Here is a 23029-nt window from a genome sequence, read left to right as displayed (position 1 = left end):
TGCAATTATGTTTTGTGCATAATTAGTTGAAACTATAGATTAAGATTTTAAGTTTTTTCTTAGAATACAGGCATCTATTCCTTTCACATGTAGTCCAGTGAACTGATAGGCTACGGGCACCAATTCCTTTCACATGGAGTCCAGTGAAGGCCTGTTTAGTTCCCAAATTTTTTCCTACGCCACAGTAATTTTGAACGTTTGACCACTAATTAGTAGTATTAAATGTGGATAACTGACAAAACTCATTCTTTAACCCCCGAGTGAAATCGCGAGACGAATCTAATGAACCTAATTATGCAATGATTAAACAATATTGTGCTACAGTAAACAACATCTAATAATGGATTAATTAGGCTTAATAGATTCGCCTCGCGAGTTCCCGTCCATCGTGTAATTAGTTTTATAATTAATTTATATTTAATACTCCTAATTAGTGTTGTAAAAGTTCCCAAAACTTTTTGAAACTAAACGCGCCCGAATTGATAAAGTCCAATGAATTGATAAAATCAGAACCTTCTTCATTGATTGCCAGAGTTTGATGACCACAGCTGCAAAGGAACTCAATGGAGCAAAGTAGTTGTGTGAAGGTTTTAGTACCTTTCTTTATATCGAGCTTGTAAATGGCAAGCTTTTTTAGCTGATGAGGGTACGACTCCTTCGGATACGACTATTGATTATAAGGTGAGCCAGTTCTAAATAAATTTGTCATCTGGATTTGAGAATAAATTACTACCTAATGATTTAATTATTGTTAGAAACCATGGAGATGATGATGAGAACGATGGGGAGGAGTTTGGAGGCATGGTGGACCAGCAAGGGCAGCCAAGCCGAGTTGGAGGCCCAATCCAAGTCGAGTTCGAGTCTGCTTCGGAGTCCAGGAGCAGCCCGCACCAAAATCAATGCACAGGCCGTATATTGAGTTCGTTTTGGATGTTCTTTATATGGATGGAAAGATAATTTCAAGGAGCTTCCAATGTCACTAGTTTGAGGCCTAAATTCATTCGGAGTCGACGGGAATTGTCGAAACAAGTGAATGTCTAAAATCTGTCAAGTTGCCGCAACACCATCTTTTGGGCTGTTGGCCCGTGTATCGTGTTAGGGTCCATGATGGACGTGGCTAGGGGGTTATGCACGCCCCCAACACTCATATAATCAGCAACCACCGCCACATTAGGGTTTAGAGTTTTGTTTAGATCTAGTTTTCCATTGAGGAACTGAAATAGATTCATTGTAACTGTGGCGACAAGTCCTTTTACTATGATCCAAGGCCCCGGTTCTTGATCTCGTCCACTGTGTCGATTAGTCCTTTCGAATTGAGTTCTTGAACCCCTACTTTACCTTCGCTTCATTCATACTTGCAATTTCAGATTGCGCGTTTATACTTTCTTGCTTGTGTTCTTCGATTCGCTTGCAAGAAACCCCTTCTTGGCGAGGTCAATCAAGTTGTGCTTGATTGATAACCAACGGAGTGGTGGTGTAACGGTTGCAGGCTTTGAATTCATGTCTGATTAGAAACCGGATCGCCAACGTCACGTACTCCACTAGTCGAACGTACCTTTACCTCTCGGAAGATCGGGCCGCGTCCCCATCAATTGGTATCAGGATTCCAGGTTGTCCGTGAGGTATTATTGTGTTTCCCCCCCTTTAGATTCATTTTGGTTCATCACCCATAAGCCCTAAACAATTTTGTTTCTGCTGTCCTATAACCCGTTTGTGCCCTCAATTTTTCGGTTCAATTCGCTTTTTTGATTTTTAGTCCCATGTTGTGTTATTGTGTTGCTTGTTTAAAACGTGTCTTGTGCTAGTGTCATATCACAATCTGAACAACGATTTTGTTATTTTTATATCCGAAGTTGTAGACCTCCGATTGACTTGATTCTAGTTGGGTTAGATCAAGATTTTTGTCTAGTTTAATCTGTAGAAGTTTCAGATCAATTGGAGCTACGAATTTAAAAATACATCTGTTATACTGAGGTTGTAGTGTTCTGAATAGAATTGGTGTTTGTTATAGCACTTGTTTTTTTTTGCAGCAGTTCAGATTATAAAAAAAAAGAGAAAAGAACAAAAGGCTGAAGGTGCTGAAAAAAACAAGAACAAAAGCTGCACCAAAAAAAAGAAAAGAAAAGAAGAAGAAGAAAAAATTCAGAAGTGCTTGCATCCTTTGAGTCCCTTCCAAAGTTGTATCAATTGCTTGCTTGAACTAAGTCTGAGACGAGTTTAGGCCGGCAACATAGACTAACTTGGGACTACTTTTCAGTTTTGCAATTCTGAATTGAAATTTTGATATTCCTTACTACCATATTGTGCCTATCCAAAGCTCCACAAATACTTTTGTCAGCACATGTTCATCTTGCAACTGTTACACCCAAGCTTGACAACTGATTGTGCCGCCTGCTAGGCTTTGGTAAGCACACTTGTAAGACGGTGACAAGCCGCTTGAGATATTGCATTCCACTTTCACCATCACCCAGTAGTTGCTAGTTGATAGGGATAATACTTTTGTGTTGTCTTTCATTGTCTTCTAACAATGACAGATTCTTCATATCCACCAACATATGATGGTGTGGGTGCTGATGCGTACTTGGAGTGGGAAATTGCTATAGATAACATATTTGTAACTCATTGCATGTGTCCAAGGAGGAAGGTAAAAAATGCAGCTAGTGTTTTGCGACACTCAGCTTTAATTTGGTGGGATTCTTTACGTTCTTCAGACAAACCCCAAACTTGGATAGATATGAAACTTCTTTATGCGTGAAACCTTTGTTAATCCACCTCCTACTTTGAATTCGTATGATGAGGTGCAAAACATAGAGGATCAGTCCATTGTTGTTTCTCTTGCTATGCTGATCAAAAGCAAGAGGACAAGAACGACATGGGAAAAAATGAGGAGCTCACATCCTCATGTGCAAGTTCAGAACCATCACTTCACAATGCACCTATTACTACCACTGCAACACTCACGGAAGGTGAGAATTCTCTTGATGTGCTAAATTTTTTCAGCAATCATGCTATGACAGAGCAGCTATTAGTGGAACCAACTCTTGATTTACCTTTGTCACAAGATAATTTGCTTCATATTTCTTGTGATAAAGATGACTTACCTGATCATGAACATGAGAGCACTGAACCACACGTTTCTGCTGAATTTACAAATGTGATTCATGTTGCTAGTGATACAAATGTGATGAAATTATTGTCTTCTTTACATACCTTGGGTTAAATTGAATTTGATGTTTTGTGTAATCTAAATAATTTAAAGGAGAAACTTTTTATGTGTGATGACTTGCCATGGTTGTCTAGACATACATATCATGTTATTGGCAAATATAACAACAAAGGACAATATTTGATACATCGGGTTTACATTTGTGCAAATCTGAATTCTTCTTTTGTTGTTCAAGATTGTAATCAACTAAGTGGATCCGATACTATTGATATTCATATGCCATCTATTTCTATGCTGTCTTTTGTTAGTACTAATCTTTAGCAGGATAGTATTGACAAAGTTCATGTGGATTCGGATCAAGAAGCCTACAGGATCAGTTTCGAGTACAATTGGCGCCGAGGACGGCTTTTCTTTCAACAAGGGGAGGATGATGAGGGCATGACTTCTTCGGATATGACTATTGATTATAAGGTGAGCTCGTTCCAAATAAATTTGTCATCTAGATTTGAGAATAAATTACTACATAATAATTTAATTATTGTTAGAAACTATGGAGATGATGACGAGGACGTTGGGGAGGAGTTTGGAGGCGTGGTGGACCAGCAAGGGCAGCCAAGCCGAGTTGGAGGCCCAATCCAAGTCGAGTTCGAGTCTGCTTCGGAGTCCAGGAGCAGCCCGCACCAAAATCAACGCCCAGGCCGCATATGGAGTCCATTTTAGATGCTCTTTATATGGATGGAAAGATAATTTCAAGAAATTTCCAATGGCACTGGTTTGAGGCCAAAATTCATTCGGAGTCGACGGGAATTGTCGAAACAAGTGAACGTCCAAAATCTGTCAAGTTGCCGCAACACCATCTTTTGAGCTGTTGGCCCGTGTATCGTGTTGGGGTCCATGATGGACGTGACTAGGGAGTTATGCATGCCCCAACACTCATATAATCAGCAGCCGCCGCCACATTAGGGTTTAGGATTTTGTTTAGATCTAGTTTTCCATTGAGGAACTGAGATAGATTCATTGTAATTGTGGCGACAAGTCCTTTTACTATGATCCAAGGCCCCCTTTCTTGATCTTTTCTACTGTGTCGATTAGTCCTTTGGAATTGAGTTCTTGAACCCCTACTTTACCTTCGCTTCATTCATACTTGCAATTTCAGATTGCGCGTTTATACTTTTTTGCTTGTGTTCTTCGATTCACTTGCAGGAAAAGCCTTCTTGGCGAGGTCAATCAAGTTGTGCTTGGTTGATAACCAACGGAGCGGTAGTGTAACAGTTGCAGGCTTCGAATTCGTGTCTGATTAGAAACCGGATCGCCAACGTCACGTACTCCACTAATCGAACGTACCTTTACCTCTCGGAATATTGGGCCGCGTCCCCATCATTAGCCCTGTCATCTGATGAAGACCATCTACAGCTGTTGATTCCCCAACAATCTCAACCCCTGACAGTAGACAGAGTGGTTTTATTCCCTCCTTGTTTTTCTCTTGCGTGGACCTACTTATTGTACTAGGTCCTCACTTTTTTCCGGCGGCAATGTACTTGTTTTTTATTCCTTAGCTTTTTTTTTCTTGAGGCAACCTCAAGCCCTTCCGTGGGTTTTTATATCCACCAAGTATGCTACTTGTCCGTTTTAGCATTTTTCCAGCAGAAATTCACTAGCACGAAATTGTGCAGGCTGCAGGATGCGGCAGCACAAGCCACCAAAGAAGCGACGGGCGGATACAACAGATCACTCAACCGACCACATTTGTTCATGTTCTTCAAAAAATCGTTCAGCCGACGCTGCCTAGATGCAAGCCACGGACATGAGGCCACCAAGAAAAATTAGAGATTACAGATAGACAATAAACCCAGTTTCATGATAATTGCAAGTGGGAAGGCCCTCGTAGACGAATAAAGCTCACGTCGATACGGGGATGTCACAGTGATCTGGTAGTCTAGATAACATGCCAAAGGTCCACACCAAAAGTACCGGAATGAAGATAATAATCCGGTGCTACTTCTACTATTAGTACCGGATCATCTTTCTCCCCGTACTTTTGGGGTGGATGTAAAAGATCATGGACCTTTAGGTACCGAGTGGATGGAAAAAATCCTTCACCCAGTATCTATGCCTAGCCTTTGGTATCAGGTGGTGTACCTAGAGGTCCTCCACGGATTACATCAAAAGGAAAATATCTCTCTTCTCATCACAAGTGTTGTGTAGGTGAGATGGTAAAAGATGTACGCGTGAGGCAAGATGTCGTGCGTACGAATCCTAGCCACCATGTGCGCGCATATTTTGCATGAAAAATTAAGCACGCATGTGTATTTCGCGTGACTTGGGACATGCGCGTGCAGTTCTTTCCGAGTTTAGTATATTTTTTAACAAAAAATGCTTAGGTACCTGGTAGAATCTTCACCCGGTACTAAAGAGAGACTTAGGCACCGGTTCTTTTACCCGGTGCCGAAGACCGAGGTTTTTGGTCTCGGGTTCGTGATACCGGCTCTAAAACCGGTGCCTAAGGCCCTTACCAGCTGGTACCAAAAGTTTTTTTTCTAGTAGTGAGTAGGCGTACATATTTTAATTTTTCACGAGATGACTATAGCTTAATAATTAGGTAGCCTTTAATTAATTCGTCCTGCACAACAAGAGGCAAAATTTATCTAATCTTACACACACCAACAATAGAAATTGCAACTATTAGAGATCCACGCCAAGGTTACCGGCTGTGTCGAGTCAATAGTTGCCGAGGATTAAGTTGCCACTTGTGAGTAATTTATCGCCAGAAAAAAGAAGAGTTTGTTGTGCTCCAGGAACAGAGTCTACAGGTACTGGCACAAGGTTATTCTAGTTTAAGAGACACCATAAAACAGCCAGCAGCATGTAACTAAGACTATCCAATTAGAGATGACTCAGAATACTATGATGGACACACACACATCCAATTTCTATGATGGACACACACACATCCGTGATTTGCAAGCTGCAAACAGAGAGTCGAATTGCGCCGCAGGAACAGGGTTTACAGGAAACCAGCACAAATATATCCTAGTTTAGCTATGCCATATAAGGTAATCAAGGTTGTCCAACTACCTATCATGGTAGTGAATAACCAGGATTTTCCAGTTTAATGAGTACATACGTACTGGCACCATAAAACTGGAGGGCATCTAGAAGGAGGTCCTACTCTACCACAAACATGTAAAATAAATGACATGGTAAGATTCAAATTGAAATGCCATGCAACTAGAATAAGCTTCAATTCCTATAGTACCATACTCATTATTGGACAAACAACAGTAGTAGCAGAAGAAAAGAGTAGCACGTACATTTTTTATTGGCATAAGATTTCAGAAATGATAATAACGAAGGGAGGGGTGGTTGGGGTGGACATCCGCCTCGTGCCTTAGCTTGTCTTTCACTTTCACTTTCGTTGCCACCCCTACGCTGACTTTCCAAGTTCCATAAAGCTGAACATCCACATCCTGAAGGGAGGGGAGGTGGCCCAAGGCCAGGTCGTTAGCAGTAAATTCACCTCGTGAGAAATCCTCCAGTTGGATACCAAATTTAAAATTTTCAAGCCTAGGCATAGCTCCTGGTGGGAACGTGGACGGAACCATTGCAAACCAGTTGAATATACATGTTATTGCACGTGGGAAAGAGTCAGGGCTGACCACGAATCTTTCCAGCACTTGTATGTCGCCGGACACTTTTAAATGAAGATAACGAAGAGCCTGAAGCCTCCCGAGGACTTGGATGTCCTCCCTTCTCACTTGAACCACCGCTATCTCTAGGGAGGAGAGAAGCAGTAATATTGCAGGGCGAGTCCATGTTGGCAAGGAAGTGGTTCTATTAATACATAGATTACTCAGGTTGCCTAGGGACTCCACCGAGCCTGCTTCCAGATTGGGTGCCACCTTAATTAATGATGAGTATACACGTAGAGATTGGATTTTGTGCAATTTCCTAAGAGACACCACCAAAGCTGTACAAATGTTTTTATCCCATCTGCCTTCCTTGTCACTTCTAAGATCCACTGCAAGGACTCTCAGTTGCGTCAGATGGCCTAGCTCTTCCGCAGTGCACGCAAAATCCACCCTCACAGTCGCTAGCTGTTCTAGGGACGTTAGATACCTCAGCCCATATGGCAGACTTGTATGACTATCAACAGATAGGAACATCAGTTGTCTTAACTCTACAATACTTGATGGCAGCTCTTTTATTCTAGTACCATATAAGTACAATGATTGCAAAAGCTGTAACTTCCCTATCTCCACTGGCAGCTCACCAGCATATCCAGTACCTGCTAGACTTAGATACCTTAAGTGAAATAAATTCCCAACAAACCTCAAACTTGGATGGTCCATGAGCTTGCATTTCTCGAGATCCAACACACGCAAAAGATGACACCACGAAAGGGATGGCATCGTATTAATTATAGTGGGACTGAAGATAATAATGGACCCCAACTTTGACATTTCCAATTTAGGCCAAGTTATATTTTGGAGAGATAACCTGCGAACCGTGCTTCTAGAAGAAGGCATGCTTTGCTTACTATCTCCTAATAGCACGGTAACAAAACTTTCCTCTCTTGACAAGGAGCAAATGAGTTCAAGTACCATATCATGCACACGGCAAGACCAAATGGTATCATCAGTATTCTTATATGCTACCTGAATCAGGCTTCTATTTAGAAGCTCATTGAGGTAACTCACTCCATGCTCAAATAAACATTTATTCTCTTCTTCCTGTTGGACCAAATCCTCCGCTATCCACCTCGATATCAATCGTTCTTTCTCAATCTCATAATCTTCAGGAAATATACTTAGATATAATAAGCATGCCTTCAAATGAGAAGGTAGATCATAATAACTAAGAAACAATATCTTCCTCATACTATCCATACTGGGATTGCTTGCAAGTCCGGAACCAATAGAGCCACATATGTCATCCCACTCTTTTATATTTCCTGATTTATTAGCTAACAAGCTAGATATGGTAATGATGGCTAATGGCACACCTCCGCATTTCTTCAAAATCCTTTCAGATACCTCAAAATATTGCCTAGGACATTTGCCTTCGGAGCCAAATATTCTTCCATAGAATAGTTTTTTGGAGCTCTCATGGGTTAGGGGTTTCAGCTTGTAGCAACCACCAATCTGCTCAGCAACATCAAATATGCGAGTAGTTGTGATGATTATGCTTTTCAAGCCATTCTCTTGTAGAGAACATCATAGTATCTCCCATGGTTTCATATCCCATATATCATCAATGACAATGAGGTACCTATGTGCGTATAAAAATAAAGCAGCCATGTAAGTTTCAAGTATGTGCAAAAGAATACTTGCAGGTATTTTGCAGAATGTCAATGAAACAAGTGTAGAAGTACTAAATTTCTTTCCACGAAGTTTAGATCTTTTAGGTGGAACATAACCATGCACTGTTTTCTAATGAATTATGAGAAATTTGTTTTAGAAAAGTGGATATCTTTTCGTTTTCATGAAAACACATGCACCATGCTAACTTGTCCCACAATTTTTGTCATTGTTACTATATTTGGTATGTGCATATGTATGTATCAGTCAATTAGTGTCAAATATGGATAATAATAGGGACAACAAGGTCATTTCACATATTTGTTATAGCCTATCCTATGGCTGTGTTTAGTTCGTGAAAATTTTTGGGTTTGTGTACTGTAGCACTTTCGTTATTATTTGGCAATTAATGTCCAAACATGGACTAATTAGGTTTAAAGATTCATCTCGTCATTTACAGTTGAATTGTGTAATTAGTTATTTTTTCAATTGCATTTAATACTTCATGCATGTGTCCGAAAATTCGTTGTGACGGGTACTGTAGGAAATTTTTTGGGAACTAAACAGGGCCTAAAATTTCGGAATGAATTGGTTTCTGGATGAAGGGATTATGTGTAATGTGACATGGGAAAAGTTAATTATACTACAGTACCAGGATACCATGAGTTTTTCTATTAAACAATCAATCAGTGTCTAAAAGTTCTTCCATAGAAACATGGAAAAGGTTCATTTTACTCCCCTCAATGATTTACTTTGTCCACTTAACCCCCCAAAAGTGCATCTAGGCCCCTGATGAGTTTTGGTAGATAAATGACAATGTGATTAAAGGACTAACATGTTTGTTAAAGATTTGTTGGTCAGAAATTTATTTGTAAATCAGTTTATGGAACATGTGACATGCAATCAAATAAAGGTATATGTTGATGATTGGAAAGCAACATGCAATGCAAAATTGCAACAAATGGTCATGCATATCTAAAGTAGCTTCTATCTATAGCTTGACATCATGGAAAATGGTTTGTTAAAATTTTATGGTAACAAAGCAAGGCAAGCAATATGTAAAGAAAAATAGAAACAAGTGTTCATGCATAATAATGATGGTTTCTATCTATGGCTTGGCATAATGAGAAGTGATTCATTATAGATATGTGATTGCAAAGCAAGATAAGCATATGAAGATATGAAGGTATGCAAGGCTCAAACTCTTTCCATTGGTATCATTGTCAATTCTTTGATCTTATTAGAGCTACCTCCGTGCATGATATGGTCTAAGCTTTCTTGTTCAAATACCTAGTTGTGCACTTGATTTTCACATTATCATTTCGTGCACATACTTTGTGGAATGCTTAGCTCATGTCATGCAAGTTTCATGATTTCATGATTCATGGAACTACCTTCCTAGGATACTAACTTTTCCCTTTGAGCTATATTCAATGCCTTTTTTAGGTGATTTGATTCCAAAGGAAGAGAAATGTAGATGAAAGCAAGTGATCAAAACAAGGGGAGAAATGGCAAGTGAATCAAGTCAATTTATGGGAGAAGTTACAAACATGGGGAGAAGTAACGGGAAATATCATGATTTTCGAGGGAGGCGAAACCAACATTGGATGGTGGTCAGCATCCAAGCAAGAGCAAATGGTTAAATTTATCAATTCTTACAAATTTATGCTTGCTTTGATTGAGCTGTCATCAATCACCAAAAAGAGAAGTTTCTAAGGAACATCGCTCCATTTGGCCATTATTTGTGATTTTGGTGATTGTGTAACAATGATCATGGGACTAATAAGATTGTCAAGTGAATGATATTAGGTCCCAAGGATGAAGTAAAAAGCCCTAACAAAACAAGAAATGACAAAAGAACTCAGAAATGCGTGAATTGGATGAGTTCATGACAAAGTAGGGCATCGGTTAAACCAACGTTAGCAAAAGTGATCGCATCGCTGCATTGGTAGGCCCAATGCTTAGCCAAGGGAGGAAAAGATCCACGGCGACCAGTTAAACCGACACTGTCAGTAAGAAGCATTGGTGCAATGGTCTTACTATTGTCCAGAGAGCATGTCGAGCGGCCAGGAGCAAAGTCTTCAGCACCGATTGAACCGACGGTGTGTTGGTACATGGCATCGATGCAATGACATCAGCAAAAGAAGACAAGGTGCAATGACTATGTGACAGGTCTAGTGTGACCGATTAAACCGACACCATGTCGGTGCAAGCACCGGTGCACCCACGTCAGCATCACTGACTGTCAGAAGGGCTAACGTCTAGTGTCAGACTGTGTGCGACCGGTTGAAGCGACACATATGACCGATTGAACCGACTATACGTGCAGTTTTAGCTCAATGGCTAGCAACGTCTACTTTGAGTTGTTGGGCTATATAAGGGCCTCACCCGGGTCATTTGAGGTTGCTGGAGCCCAGAGAAACCTTTCACACATCAGAGAACACCTCCAAGCCACCATTGAGCTTAGTGATCACATTCTTAGTCTCTAGCACACTTTAAGAGTGTTAGTGATAGATTATCTCGTGAGAGAGTGCAAAAGAGCAAGGTGCTGAGATTTGTGTGTTTTGCTTGAGTAGAGCTCAAGCTAGTATCTCGATGTATGTGCCGAACCCTTGGAGTCGAGAAGACTCACTGGCAAGTCATCAACTCTCCAGCTTGGTGTGGAGCGACATTGACGGCTTTGTGCGAGGGATGAACCCCATCCTTTATGGAGAAGCTTCTTAGTGGAAAGCGGGATTAAGGTGTCCGGGAACTTGGTGTGTGCCTTGGTGGCCTAGCCTTTGTGGCAAGTCAAGGTATCCCCGGAATAGACTTGATTGCCGAGAAGCAATACTCTCGATTGAGTGCCTACCGATACTATGGGATAAATCTTCGTGTCTACAGTTTGCTTCCTCTCATCCCCTCTTCACGTTTCCGCATTTAATTCTTGCAACTTATGTGCCTTCACATTCTTAGTGTACTATCTTGCTTGGATTGGCTACAGGTTGCAAAACTCTTTTGGGATGAAAGTTTCACACTAGAAGAACCGTATTTGCACCTCTAGATATCTTGATCCAATTTATATTTTGTGCGAACTAGTTGGACCCATAGGTTAAGGTTTTAAGTTAGCCTAATTCATCCCCTCCCCCACTTAGACTATGAGCACCCGATTGCTTTCAGACTTAGAGATCAAGAGAAGCATTATTGATTATGGAAATTTCTAAGTCACTAGATCAAGTTAGAAGTGTCAAGATGATAAGCAATGTTGGGAAAAGATAGAGTGGTTGATTGGTTATCTCTATTTGATCTTGAGTTTAGCTATGCCGTACTATCAAGAGGGATGCAATATTGGTTGATTGACAACACCCAAAAGTTGTCATAGGTTTGCCCAAGTGAGAATCCTAGAGAGAAACCCCTAGTTACTAATTGTGAGCAACCTTGGTCGATTAAGTTTTGGGTTCGTCCAGCAGGTGCTACTCTCTATTTTGAAAGTGCTTCTTCTCTGGCTAACTGCTAGTTTTGTTTGAAAACCGGTCTGACAGGTATTGATCACACTAGTCTAACCAGTTAGTCACACTGGTTTGACCGATCAGCCTCTAACAATGCAACGACTAGTTTAAGGAAGTTGGGTATTTCTACCCTTTGGCCCTCTCTTTGGTATGATACTGATCCCCTTTGTATTTTGAGCTTCTTAAAGCCATTTTTCTGACCGATCAACTCTCCCCAACCACTCTTAGTGAGCTGTGCTAACTTAGATTGCGAATTCTTGAGTTGGGTTGATAGAGTGTTTGTGTGAGAGCACTAGAAAGCACCCTATAGCTTGAGCACTTGTGGTTGACATAAGGCAACTCGTGAAGCATTTGTTACTTTTGGAGGTGAAGCCTCCTAGATAGCTAGGCATCGCCGGCTAGCTCCCAAGCTTGTGGTGAGTGGCTGCAAGTTTGTGAAGGTTGGGATCTTGGCTCTGCAAGGGAAAAGATCACATCTAGTGGAAAATAAGGAGAGGTTGGAATAGATCTAGCTCAAGGGACCGAGTTGAAATAGACTCAAGCCCAACGAGAACCTCAATGGAGACGTAGGGTTCACATTGGTGAATCCGAACTTAGAGAAACAAATCCTCGTATCTACATTTAGTTTGTCTAAATCATTTGCTCTCTAGCACTTACTTGTTAATTCCGCATCGATCTACTTGGTTGTGCTTGTTCTGTGTGCAGTGACTAGCTAGAAATACTTGAAATCATCTACATATGTACTCCACAAAGTTTTGGTTGTGCTTGGCGGAGGCCGAACACACGTCAACATCGGTGAGCCACGCCGTGCACGGTGTGCAAGAGGGTTTTACCGGTTTGGGCCTCAAAACCGGAGGTGCATCATGTGCGGTTGGATGACGTTGGTGGCGAACACGTGGCGTCATTGCGAAACTTGCGTCAAGGCGAAACGAAGTCGTGAAGGCGATGTGTCCGTCCGGTGGTCCAGTAAAAATTTCAACGGTTTTACCCCCGAGGGGTATTTGGGTTGTGCATGTCATGTAAGGGGTATTTTGGTCATTCGCAAAGTGCCTATATCTTCTTATCTATACTACAAAGATCGAAAATAATTGAAAATATTTGTTACTCAAATCGGGTCCACCTTACCCCTCACGTTGAACCCACCTGTCGATCGAGGGAGGTGGGATGAAAGGTAGACCCATCTCCTCACCGCAATAATGTCAGAGTTCAACGAGATCGTGAGGGGGTAGTTTGCCATCTCCTCACCTTACCCCTCACGATATTTAATTATATCTTTTGCCATTTTAGCTTTGTAGTGGTCAATAGTGGCTTGTAACCGGACCTTGTGGAGTGATCGAAGGATCAAATCCGTATCCTATCGTTTCATCGATGGTGTTTTTCTTTTTTCGCTATTTTTGGATATTTTTTCGTGCGAATTTGATTCGAGAGTTATACTCAATCCTTTCTCAAATTTATTTTTAGATCTATTAATCCGTGAAGTTGCAAAATCATCTCGATCCATTGAGTTTTGAGGGAGATTTTTTGAATCGATTGGAGCTTTTGAAGTTCTTCTCTCTTTTCCTCGCTTTTTTAGCGAGCTTCGCACAGGGAAGGGAAGCTCTTGCTGCGCCAGCGCGTAGGCACGGCAGCGGCAGCGCGCAGACGCGGCAGCGGCGACGCCCGTGGCCGACGGGGCGAGCTCTGCGAGCAGACGCTGCTCCAGCGGTAGCGCGGTGGCGAGGTAATCGCGGCGACGGCGTGCGGCGCGCCGGACGGAGCGTTGCGCAGGCGCTGCAATTTGCTGGTGGGCCGGGGGCGCGCGAATATTTATTTTGTTCAGAATGGACACTGTGAAGCAATTGGCCCAGCAAACGACCCAAACAGGGCTTGGGCGCTCGGCCTAGATTTCCGAACCTTTGAGCCAAGGGCCAGCTCACGACTCAACCGAAGGGAAAACTGGATTAGCTAGCGTACCTACCATGACAATGTTCTGCTGCAGTAAATAATTTTTATTGATGAATGAATTCGATTTAATAGATTCACTTTGCGATTTTTCATCCATCCGTGTAATTAATTTTATAATTAATCTATATTTAATACTCCTAATTAATGTTGTAAAAGTGTCCAGAATTTTTGCCCAAAAATTTTCTAAACTAGCCCTTAGCTAGCGTACCATGCCTCGTGGGTTTCTGGTTCCTGAAGGGGTGGTTGTCTTGCGTTGTGGGGGGGCCGAGGTTTGTGAGCACCGAATGCTCCTATCCATCGTGCTGCTGCTGCATTACGCGGCACTTGCCGAGGTATGCAAGCATGGAGGCAATCGGAGTACGTACGTCGGAGGACGCCTTGGGCCCAGGTCCCCGACGCGTCTGCACGCCTGCCGTCCCTCGGCGCTGTCTTGGCTGCAAGCACGCCGAGCACCGAGGTGACGTCGCGCTTCTTGTACAGCACGGTCGTGTCCTGTTTTTCTAGAAAGGAGTCGTTGCCTTGGTGCTCGGAGCAAAGCTGGGCACGGGAGCTAGCTGGCCAGTTCGGGAGACTTCGAGAGCGAGGATAGGCACGGGAGGAGTAAGAGGAGATGACAGCTGGGGCCCACAACTAGGTAAAATATCTGGGATGTTACAGCGCCCGTGCCCATAAATTGCCATCGAACACGCTCGCTCACCTTGTCCTTCATCAGCTCAGGCCAATCTCCCTTGGCTTCGCCTGAATCTTCTTCTCTCTGAGCATTCTCGCTCCAGTCTTCTCGTGCCCTGCCGGCCGCGTTGCCAATGGCGCCGCCTAACGAGTCAAAGGCCACGTCCATGGTCGCCGCCACGCCCGCGCCCAAGCTCGCCGCCGCCGCCGCGGCGACGGCCAAGGGCCGCCCGGCCTCGTCGTCGTCGTCGTCCGCGCCGTGCCTCTTCTCGCTGCAGGACGGTGAGCTCACCGTCGGCGGCGGCAACAAGCAGGCCGCGCTCCTCACGGGCGTGCCGGGGAACGTCACGCTCACCCCGTTCGCCGAGGCCTTCGACCCGGCGGCATCGGACGCGCCGCGGGCGCTGGCCGAGCGGGCCGCGGCCAACGCGCGCCGCGGCGCGTTCCTGGGCTTCACGCTGCCGCCGCCGGCGGCGAGCCGCGCGCCGTGCCGCGTGGGAAGGCTGGCGGGCCCGCGGCGATTCCTCAGCGTGTTCCGGTTCAAGACGTGGTGGAGCACGGCGTGGGCCGGAGCGCGCGGCCGCGACCTGCAGATGGAGACGCAGTGGGTGCTCCTCGAGGTGCCAGAGCTCGCCGGCGCCGGCGCCGGCTACGTCCTCGTGCTGCCGCTCGTGCAGGGGAGCTTCCGGTCGGCCATCTTCCCCGGCGACGACGACGGCGTCGTCATCTGCGCCGAGAGCGGCTCCGAGGCCGTCGCCGGCTCCGACTTCCGCCGCATCGCCTACGTCCACGCCGGCGACGACCCCTACAAGCTCATGCAGGAGGCCTACCTCGCCGCCAGGGTGCACCTCGGCACGTTCAGGTTGGTACAAAATCTTTTCCTCCTCCTCGTGCATCCACAAGGTTCCACGCAGGGCCCACATTTCAGCTTCCAGCTGTGACGGTCTTGGCCGTTGATTTTGCGATCGGACGGTTGTGATTGATTCTCTGGAACGCGCGCGACGCCACCGCAGGTTGATAGAGGAGAAGGCGCTGCCGGCGATGGCGGACCGGTTCGGGTGGTGCACGTGGGACGCCTTCTACCTCACCGTCGACCCGGCCGGTGTCTGGCAGGGCGTCTCGGAGTTCGCCGACGCCGGCCTGCCCCCGCGATTCCTCATCATCGACGACGGCTGGCAGAGCGTGAACCGCGAAGGCGACCCGCCGCACGAGGACGCGCCGGGGCTCGTTCTCGGCGGCGACCAGATGACCGCGCGCCTCTACCGCTTCGACGAGGGCGCGCGCTTCCGCGGGTACAGGGAGGGCGCCCTGATCCGCTGCCCGCCGGAGCTCTTCTACGACAAGACCATGCCCAAGGCCGTCGTGCGTAAGGCCGTTGAGATCGAGCACACCGGGAAGGCCAGGAAGAAGGCGGCGCAGGGCGGCGCCACGGATCTGCCGGGCTTCGACGCCAGGATCGCGCAGCTGCGGCGCGAGCTCGATCAGCTGCTCGTTCAGAGGGACGCCGTTCTCGCGAATCTCTCCGACGACGGTGGCGCCGGCGCCGGCGAGGTGGGGCTGAAGGCGTTCCTCAAGGACATGCGGCGGCGGTTCCCGGGGCTGGACGACGTGTACGTGTGGCAGGCGCTGTGCGGCGGGTGGGGCGGGGTGCGTCCCGGCGCGACGCCGCTGGACGCGCGCGTCGTGCCGGCGCGGCCGTCGCCGGGGCTGGCGGGCACCATGGACGACCTCGCCGTGGACCGCCTCATCGAGGGCGGGATCGGGCTGGTGCGCCCGGACCAGGCCGGCGACCTCTACGAGTCCATGCACTCCTACCTCGCCGGCGCGGGCGTCACCGGCGTCAAGGTCGACGTCGTGCACACGCTGGAGTACGTGTGCGAGGAGCACGGCGGGAGCGTCGAGCTCGCCAAGGCCTACTACGACGGCCTCTCCAAGTCCGTCGCCAAGAACTTCGCCGGCACGGGCATCATCGCCAGCATGCAGCAGTGCAACGACTTCTTCTTCCTCGGGACGCGGCAGGTGGCCATGGGCCGCGCCGGCGACGACTTCTGGTTCGAGGACCCCAACGGCGACCCCATGGGCGTCTACTGGCTGCAGGGCGCCCACATGGTGAACTGCGCCTACAACAGCCTGTGGATGGGCCAGTTCATCCGCCCGGACTGGGACATGTTCCAGTCCGACCACGCCTGCGCCGCCTTCCACGCCGCCTCCCGGGCCATCTGCGGCGGCCCGGTCTACGTCAGCGACTCGCTCGGCGGCCATGACTTCGAGCTCCTGAGGAGGCTCGTCTTCCCGGACGGCACCGTGCCCCGGTGCCTGCACTACGCTCTCCCCACCAGGGACTGCCTGTTCACGAACCCACTCTTTGATCAGCAAACTGTCCTCAAGATTTGGAACCTCAACAAGGTCAGTGACTCAACTTCATGCAGTTTGTCTTTCTCTTCTCCATTTCCAATATACCATTTCAGAATATTTGCATATTTGTAAACTTTCGTTCTTGAACAGTTCATGACAAGTAGTACTATGTGAAGTCTGAAACTGAAAACCGTTCAATTTTGCAGTTTGGAGGGGTCATTGGGGCCTTCAATTGCCAGGGCGCAGGTTGGGACCCGGCGGAGCGCCGTGTCAGAGGCTACTCACACTGCTACAAGCCGGTCTCCGGCGAAGTCCGGCCCGCCGACGTTGATTGGAGCCAGAGGGAGGAAACCGCTGCCATGGCCAACGCCGCATCCTACGCCGTCTACCGATGCCAAACCAAAGAGCTTCTTCTGATGACGCCACATTCAGAGCCCATCCAGTTCACCCTGCAGCCGTCGTCCTTCGAGCTGTTCACGTTCGCTCCGGTCACAACCTTCGGCGGTGCCGCCAAAGTGCGGTTTGCGCCAATCGGACTGGTCAACCTGCTGAACTGCGGCGGCGCGATCCCCGACGTGGAGTACGGCGGTGGCGGTGAGGTGAGGATGAAGGTGAAGGGGGCGGGGAGGTTGCTTGTGTACTCTGACGTGAAGCCACGGAGGAGCTTGGTGGATGGCTGTGAAGCTGGATTTGAATGGGGAAATGGCGGGAATCTGATGGTTGATGTGACGTGGAAGCCGGAGAAAGATGGTGTCTCTCATGTGGTCTTCTGTTACTAGGAGACGAGAATGCTCCGCTGTTCTGCTGCTGCAACCAACAATGCTTGCAATTCTGTAACTTTTTTTTGCTTTTTTTCTGGTTTCCTTTACATTTGTATATATGGTTTGACTGAATCATTTGGTTTTCAAATTGTGTGAAATTTGTATTATTCCCAAAGAAATGAATTTTAAGTTGGAATTTTGTAATGGCTTCTTCTCCTCTAGTTGCTCTAGTAGTTTTTTTTTGGTAATTTTGACCAAGTCAACTCAAACACCTAGCTAGCGGCCTCTTTGCCTTCCGTTGACTCCACTAGATCACTACCTCCAGCGCCTCCTTGACCCGGCCGCTGCTCCGCCACCGAGCCACCACCGCCCGGCGACTCCTCGCCGGCGACAGCCGCAACCCGGAACCTGGCGTAAATGTCGCCCCTGTAAAACTCCCTCGTCCTCCACACGAGCACCAGGGACACGAGCGCGCCGGCGGCCGTGGTGGCCGTGATGATGAGGAACGACCTCCTGAAGCACTCGACGCCGACGCACGTCTTGTCCCCGCCGCCGGCCGGGAGCGCGCCGCCGTGCTGCCGGGCGGCCTCGGCGTCGTAGAGCCGCCCCGCGACGCGCACGTTGAGCAGGTAGGCGCCGACGGGGCTGGCAACGGCGCCGAGGTTGTAGAGCGTGGGGTAGCGCCGGAGCCCGAAGAGCTCGGAGATGACGGCGTAGAGCAGCGGCCACTGCGCGCCGAAGCAGAGGCCGGTGAGCACCGACGCCGCGTAGAGCGCGCGCGGCACACCGAGGGCGATGAGGAGGTGGCCGGCGCAGGAGGCGAGGAGCACCGCCGTGAGCGCGAGCGGCCGCGGGAACCGGTACCGGGAGAGGAGCGCCTCGGAGGCGTACCCGGCGGCGACGCGGCCGGCGTAGTTCCAGACGCTGATGAGGGAGACGGCGGCGTCCACGCTCCTGGGCGGGTACCCCAGCGACTGCCCGATCTGCCCCATGTTGTCGATCGCCGTCAGCGTGCCGCCGGCGCCGCAGGTGATGACCACGAACAGGATCACCATGTCCACGCTCACCAGCGCCTGCGGGATCGAGTAGTCCTCGCCGTGCGCCGGCGGGGTGAACGTGTGCCTCAGGAAGGAGGTGAGGCCGCAGGAAGACGGCAGCGGTGGCGGTGTATCGATGGTGCTCGCCGGCGTCGCCGCCACCTCTGTCATTGGCGATGGGGCGGCTGTTTTCTCGACGACGGTCACCGTCGTGGGCGCCGCGCGCAGGGACTCCTCGAGCTCCTTCTTGATCCGGTACTCCTGCCTGACCACGACGGCGAGGGGAAGGAAGAGGAGGAGGAGGAGGAGCCCCGCAGCCGACGCGGCGTAGGCAGCGCGCGAGAAGCTGGCCTGCCTCTGCACGACGATCATGACGAGGATGTACGACGCCAGCGCGATGGAGATGTAGAGCAAGCAGAAGAACACGTCGCCGCCACCGCCGCGCCTCGCCGCGCTCTGCTGCCTCGGCACGACGCGGACGGTGCCGAGGAACGCGACGGAGACGGCGGCGGGGAGCCAGGCGATGAGCAGCACGAGCGAGGTGGCGTCACCGCCGCCGTAGAGCGCGAGGTGGAGCTGCGCGAGGATGGCGCTGCTGAGGCCGACGTAGCCCTTGAGCAGCCCGAGCACGGCGCCGCGGGTGCCCGGGAAGTTGCGGACGCAGGTGACGAGCGCGCCGGTCCCGGCGAACGCCTGCGAGTTGGCGCCGGCGCAGACGTAGGCGCACATGAGCCAGACCGGCGGGCGCGCGACCCGGCCGGCGAGGGAGAGGTAGACCATGAGGTAGCCGGCCAGGTTCATGGCGGCGCCGACGGCGAGCACGACCCACGGCGCGGCGACCTCGCTGAGCAGCCCCGCCGGGACGCCGACGTTGCTGCCGAGGTCCTTGAAGAAGGCGAGCGTGGCGACGGCGCGCTGGTCGTAGCCTAGTGACGCCCGGAGCGCCCGGGAGTAGATGCCGAAGGCGTAGGTCGCGCCCGACGCCGACAGAATGAGCAGGCACGCGAACAGCGTGAACCAATGCCCCGACAGGACCTGCCGGGCGAAGTGCGCCGTCAGCACCTCCGCCGCCACGCCGCCGCCGGCGAACGCCATCACCATGGCGCCGATCGAGCCTGTACCTACGAAGGAATTGTGCAATGCTGATTTGCAGAGTCGAGTATCCCCCTGCTTTACAAGAGCATGAGCATGAGTAGCCAGCCATCTCTTTCCATGCCTATTAGTTTGTATCCATTGGCCTGCAGCCACTTGCTGACACACGAGCAAACAAAGACAGAGAGTTAAGAAAATCTTGCGCCAGCGTCACCGTTGGATCCTGCTGGCTACTGCTGCCGGCGACTGTATTCTAACAAAGTTCTCTTCTTTTCCCCCGCCTTGATACCAACACTTGCTGCAATGGAAGGACGATCTCTGGGTCAAAGAAGCTTCACAAACACTTTGTGATTTGTGAAATTTTCTATCATGGAGTTCACCAGCGAGAGGACACGAGGTAGGCAGCTGCTGCTGGGCTGTATTGAGAAGGAAAAGACACCTGTTGTAATGAGGGAAGCAGGCCGGTAGCCTGTTGGGCTGGGTAGCTGCGAAGGAAAAAGAAATAGTAAAAAGAAGAAAGATGGGCCGAATCTAGCATTAAGGTACAATTTAGCCCAAAAATGGATTTCGAATTTAGATTGATTGATTTGAGGATTATTCAGAGAACTAAATTGGGATTGTGAGTTACATTAACAGTCAAATCAGCAAACAAGAATCCAGTGCATGAAAACAAATTAAGAACTCGGCACTAGCTCTTGTTTGCATGGTTTTGAATTTACAAACAAATTAAGAACTCAGCACCAGCTCTTGTCTAATCTATAAGGATAAGCCACACAAAGACCCCACCCATTTGATATATCAAGAGAAAATAGTTACAATGCACGGCATGGTGGTCAATCCATCCGTCATTGAACCACTTCTTTTGAATATAAATAGTTGGATCAACCTGATCCTCAGCCAACCTCACTTGGCAAAGCAGAGAGGTATTGTGGGGAACCTCCACTCAACCTATCTACAAAGCCAAACTTAATATATTCTATAGGATTCAAAATCTATTAGATCTCACAGGCCACGATAACAACAAAAGTCTCCAATGCTTAGACCATTGAAGATAAGATATTTACAACTATTTAAAAAATAACACTACAAATATCATCAACACATAAATACAGTAATAACACAAGCCATAGATAAAGCAAGGAAAGGTACTGCATTTCTATATAAAAAGAACTCCCATCCTACAGGTGCAAGTGTGTCGAGTTTTATTGTTGCTCAATTTTTAGCATAACAACTTAAGTCTAGAACCTATAATGTAGGCTCTGATTACTAACTGTAACACCCCAGACGCCATAAAGTCTAAGATGTCACTCAACACCTTTCCTACAAGCTGGAGTATGAAAAACTCAACAGCTTAACCCCACAATCAGAGTAAAGCACAGAAGCAACCACATAAATGATATATAAAGATGAACTAAAATGTAGCATTTAAAGAGCAAATTAAATTAAACAAAAGATAAATAGCAAATGACATCCACACACATTCTTATGAAGCCAAGTAAAAAAACAACACAAGGTCTACTAAAAAAACTCATTACAGCAAGACAAAATTTGCCACCATTATTAAACATCATTGTCAAAGATGTGATGATGTGTTGCTAATCTCATCCCTTCAAGCAAAACACCCGCTCAATTACCTAGAAAGATAAAGGAATGTGATAATAAATCTCAACAAGCAAACTGCTTTAACGAGTTATTTAAACTACAGGTTCATTAAACAACAATTTAAACATAGAGATATGATAGGAAAGATAAATCTGAAATATTTAAGAATATCATCCTTATATTAAATAAATAAATACAAAAACATTTATGCACTTCAGAACAAAATTGAGAACAACCTCAAATACACTTCCATGACAAAGATAAACCACAATGCAATGCATATGCCATATCCACTACCTCTTCGGGCAATGTACGATGCTGTACCAGTACGGTCGCGGCTAGTAAGCGGCAACATAATCCACAAGAGCACTCCGGAATAGTCATATAACATTCTCACCGACCTGGTTTAAGAGCACTCCGAATAGTTATATGACTTTCTCACCGACCTAGCTCGATGCACATGCTCATAACAAGAATGCACATGATGCAATGATATGATGCAATTGCAAGTACTCCTCATTTGTGCCATACACAATCACATATTTGAAGATACCACTTACCTCATGAATTAAAATCACAATTCTCATCATAAGACAACATAATTAGATTCACAGAATAATTCAATATTAAATCAATGAAATATTGCTTTGAGTAAGATTCTGATTTTTTTTAATTTGTAGACAGAATAAATAACAAGTCAAAGATGTAGCAAAAATCATGGCTACATTTACTTGCCTTCGATGAAGATCAAGAGAACGTGAGCTAGACGCGATCCAATGGTGCACCACCTGTTTACACCATGAGTTTAGTACAAACATTCGTACAAGCATACACGAATACCGAACCAAAGCGCTACTACTCCCCAACCCGTTATACCGAACAAAACAATGTGTATGGATCCGGGTAATAGCAGCACGACTGCTCGTCATTTTTTGTACCTGTAAATCTACAAAGGCGATGCCCAGCAAATAAATGCATTTTTGAAATCTACATAATAATCCCAACAACATAGACAAAACGTACTATTTTTGTTTAGAGCCTAAGTTGCCATTGTCTTCACTTCAATTCAGGTAATGAAATCTGCTTGTAATTCTGACAATCATTAGAAATATACTTCTAGCTACTAAACCACTGCTCCAAAAATGATGATGCTGCACCAGAGTATGTGAAATTATCCCCTCTACAACCTTCATTCGATTTATCTTTATGATAAAGTGCAATAGGATGGCCAAATCATGGTAAAAACCTTGAGTGCACAATCTGAGAGAAAAGTCTAACAGTCCAATTAGGAAGACTATAGCTGGAGTTATATCGAACCAAAAATTATGCTCTATACCAATCTGGAAAGATTGAGAAAAACTCTACGAGTTTGGTTTGGTAGTCATTGATAGAACAGGTTCGGCCATTAAGGACTTCTAAAACAAAATAGATCTACTACTGTCTAGAAACTCGACACAACAAAACAGTCATCTTTGAAATGCAATATCTCTCAAACCATAAGGCCAAAAATTATGAAATAGGACTTCGTGGAAAGATCATTCAGTCCTCTACAAAAACCTCCAGATGTGAAGAATTTAGTTCGGACTCTATGGTGGACAAAACAACCGACGAACAGAAA

General features: G+C 47.0%; 2 protein-coding genes and 1 pseudogene across 2 annotated transcripts; 1 reads left to right on the top strand and 2 right to left on the bottom strand.

Annotated features, from left to right (window-relative positions):
- Window positions 1-430: 430 nt before the first annotated feature.
- LOC120685198 lies at window positions 431-4802 on the bottom strand (annotated as a pseudogene).
- Window positions 4803-14588: 9786 nt separating this feature from the next.
- Window positions 14589-17884, top strand: LOC120686729 (stachyose synthase-like). The gene is made up of 3 exons (XM_039968938.1): window positions 14589-15426; window positions 15578-16970; window positions 17126-17884. Exons 1-3 carry the CDS (start codon window positions 14699-14701, stop codon window positions 17696-17698), a joined length of 2694 nt encoding a protein of 897 aa, XP_039824872.1. The 5' UTR covers window positions 14589-14698; the 3' UTR covers window positions 17699-17884.
- Window positions 17885-17952: 68 nt separating this feature from the next.
- Window positions 17953-19869, bottom strand: LOC120685197. The gene has a single exon (XM_039967017.1). It carries the CDS (start codon window positions 19816-19818, stop codon window positions 17953-17955), a length of 1866 nt encoding a protein of 621 aa, XP_039822951.1. The 5' UTR covers window positions 19819-19869.
- Between the last annotated feature and the right edge of the window lie 3160 nt (window positions 19870-23029).

The sequence above is a fragment of the Panicum virgatum genome, chromosome 8N, assembly GCF_016808335.1.
Source record: "Panicum virgatum strain AP13 chromosome 8N, P.virgatum_v5, whole genome shotgun sequence".
Taxonomy (NCBI): Eukaryota; Viridiplantae; Streptophyta; class Magnoliopsida; order Poales; family Poaceae; genus Panicum; species Panicum virgatum.
Note: the sequence above shows the minus strand (reverse complement) of the source record. Positions and strands in the feature narration are given on the sequence as shown.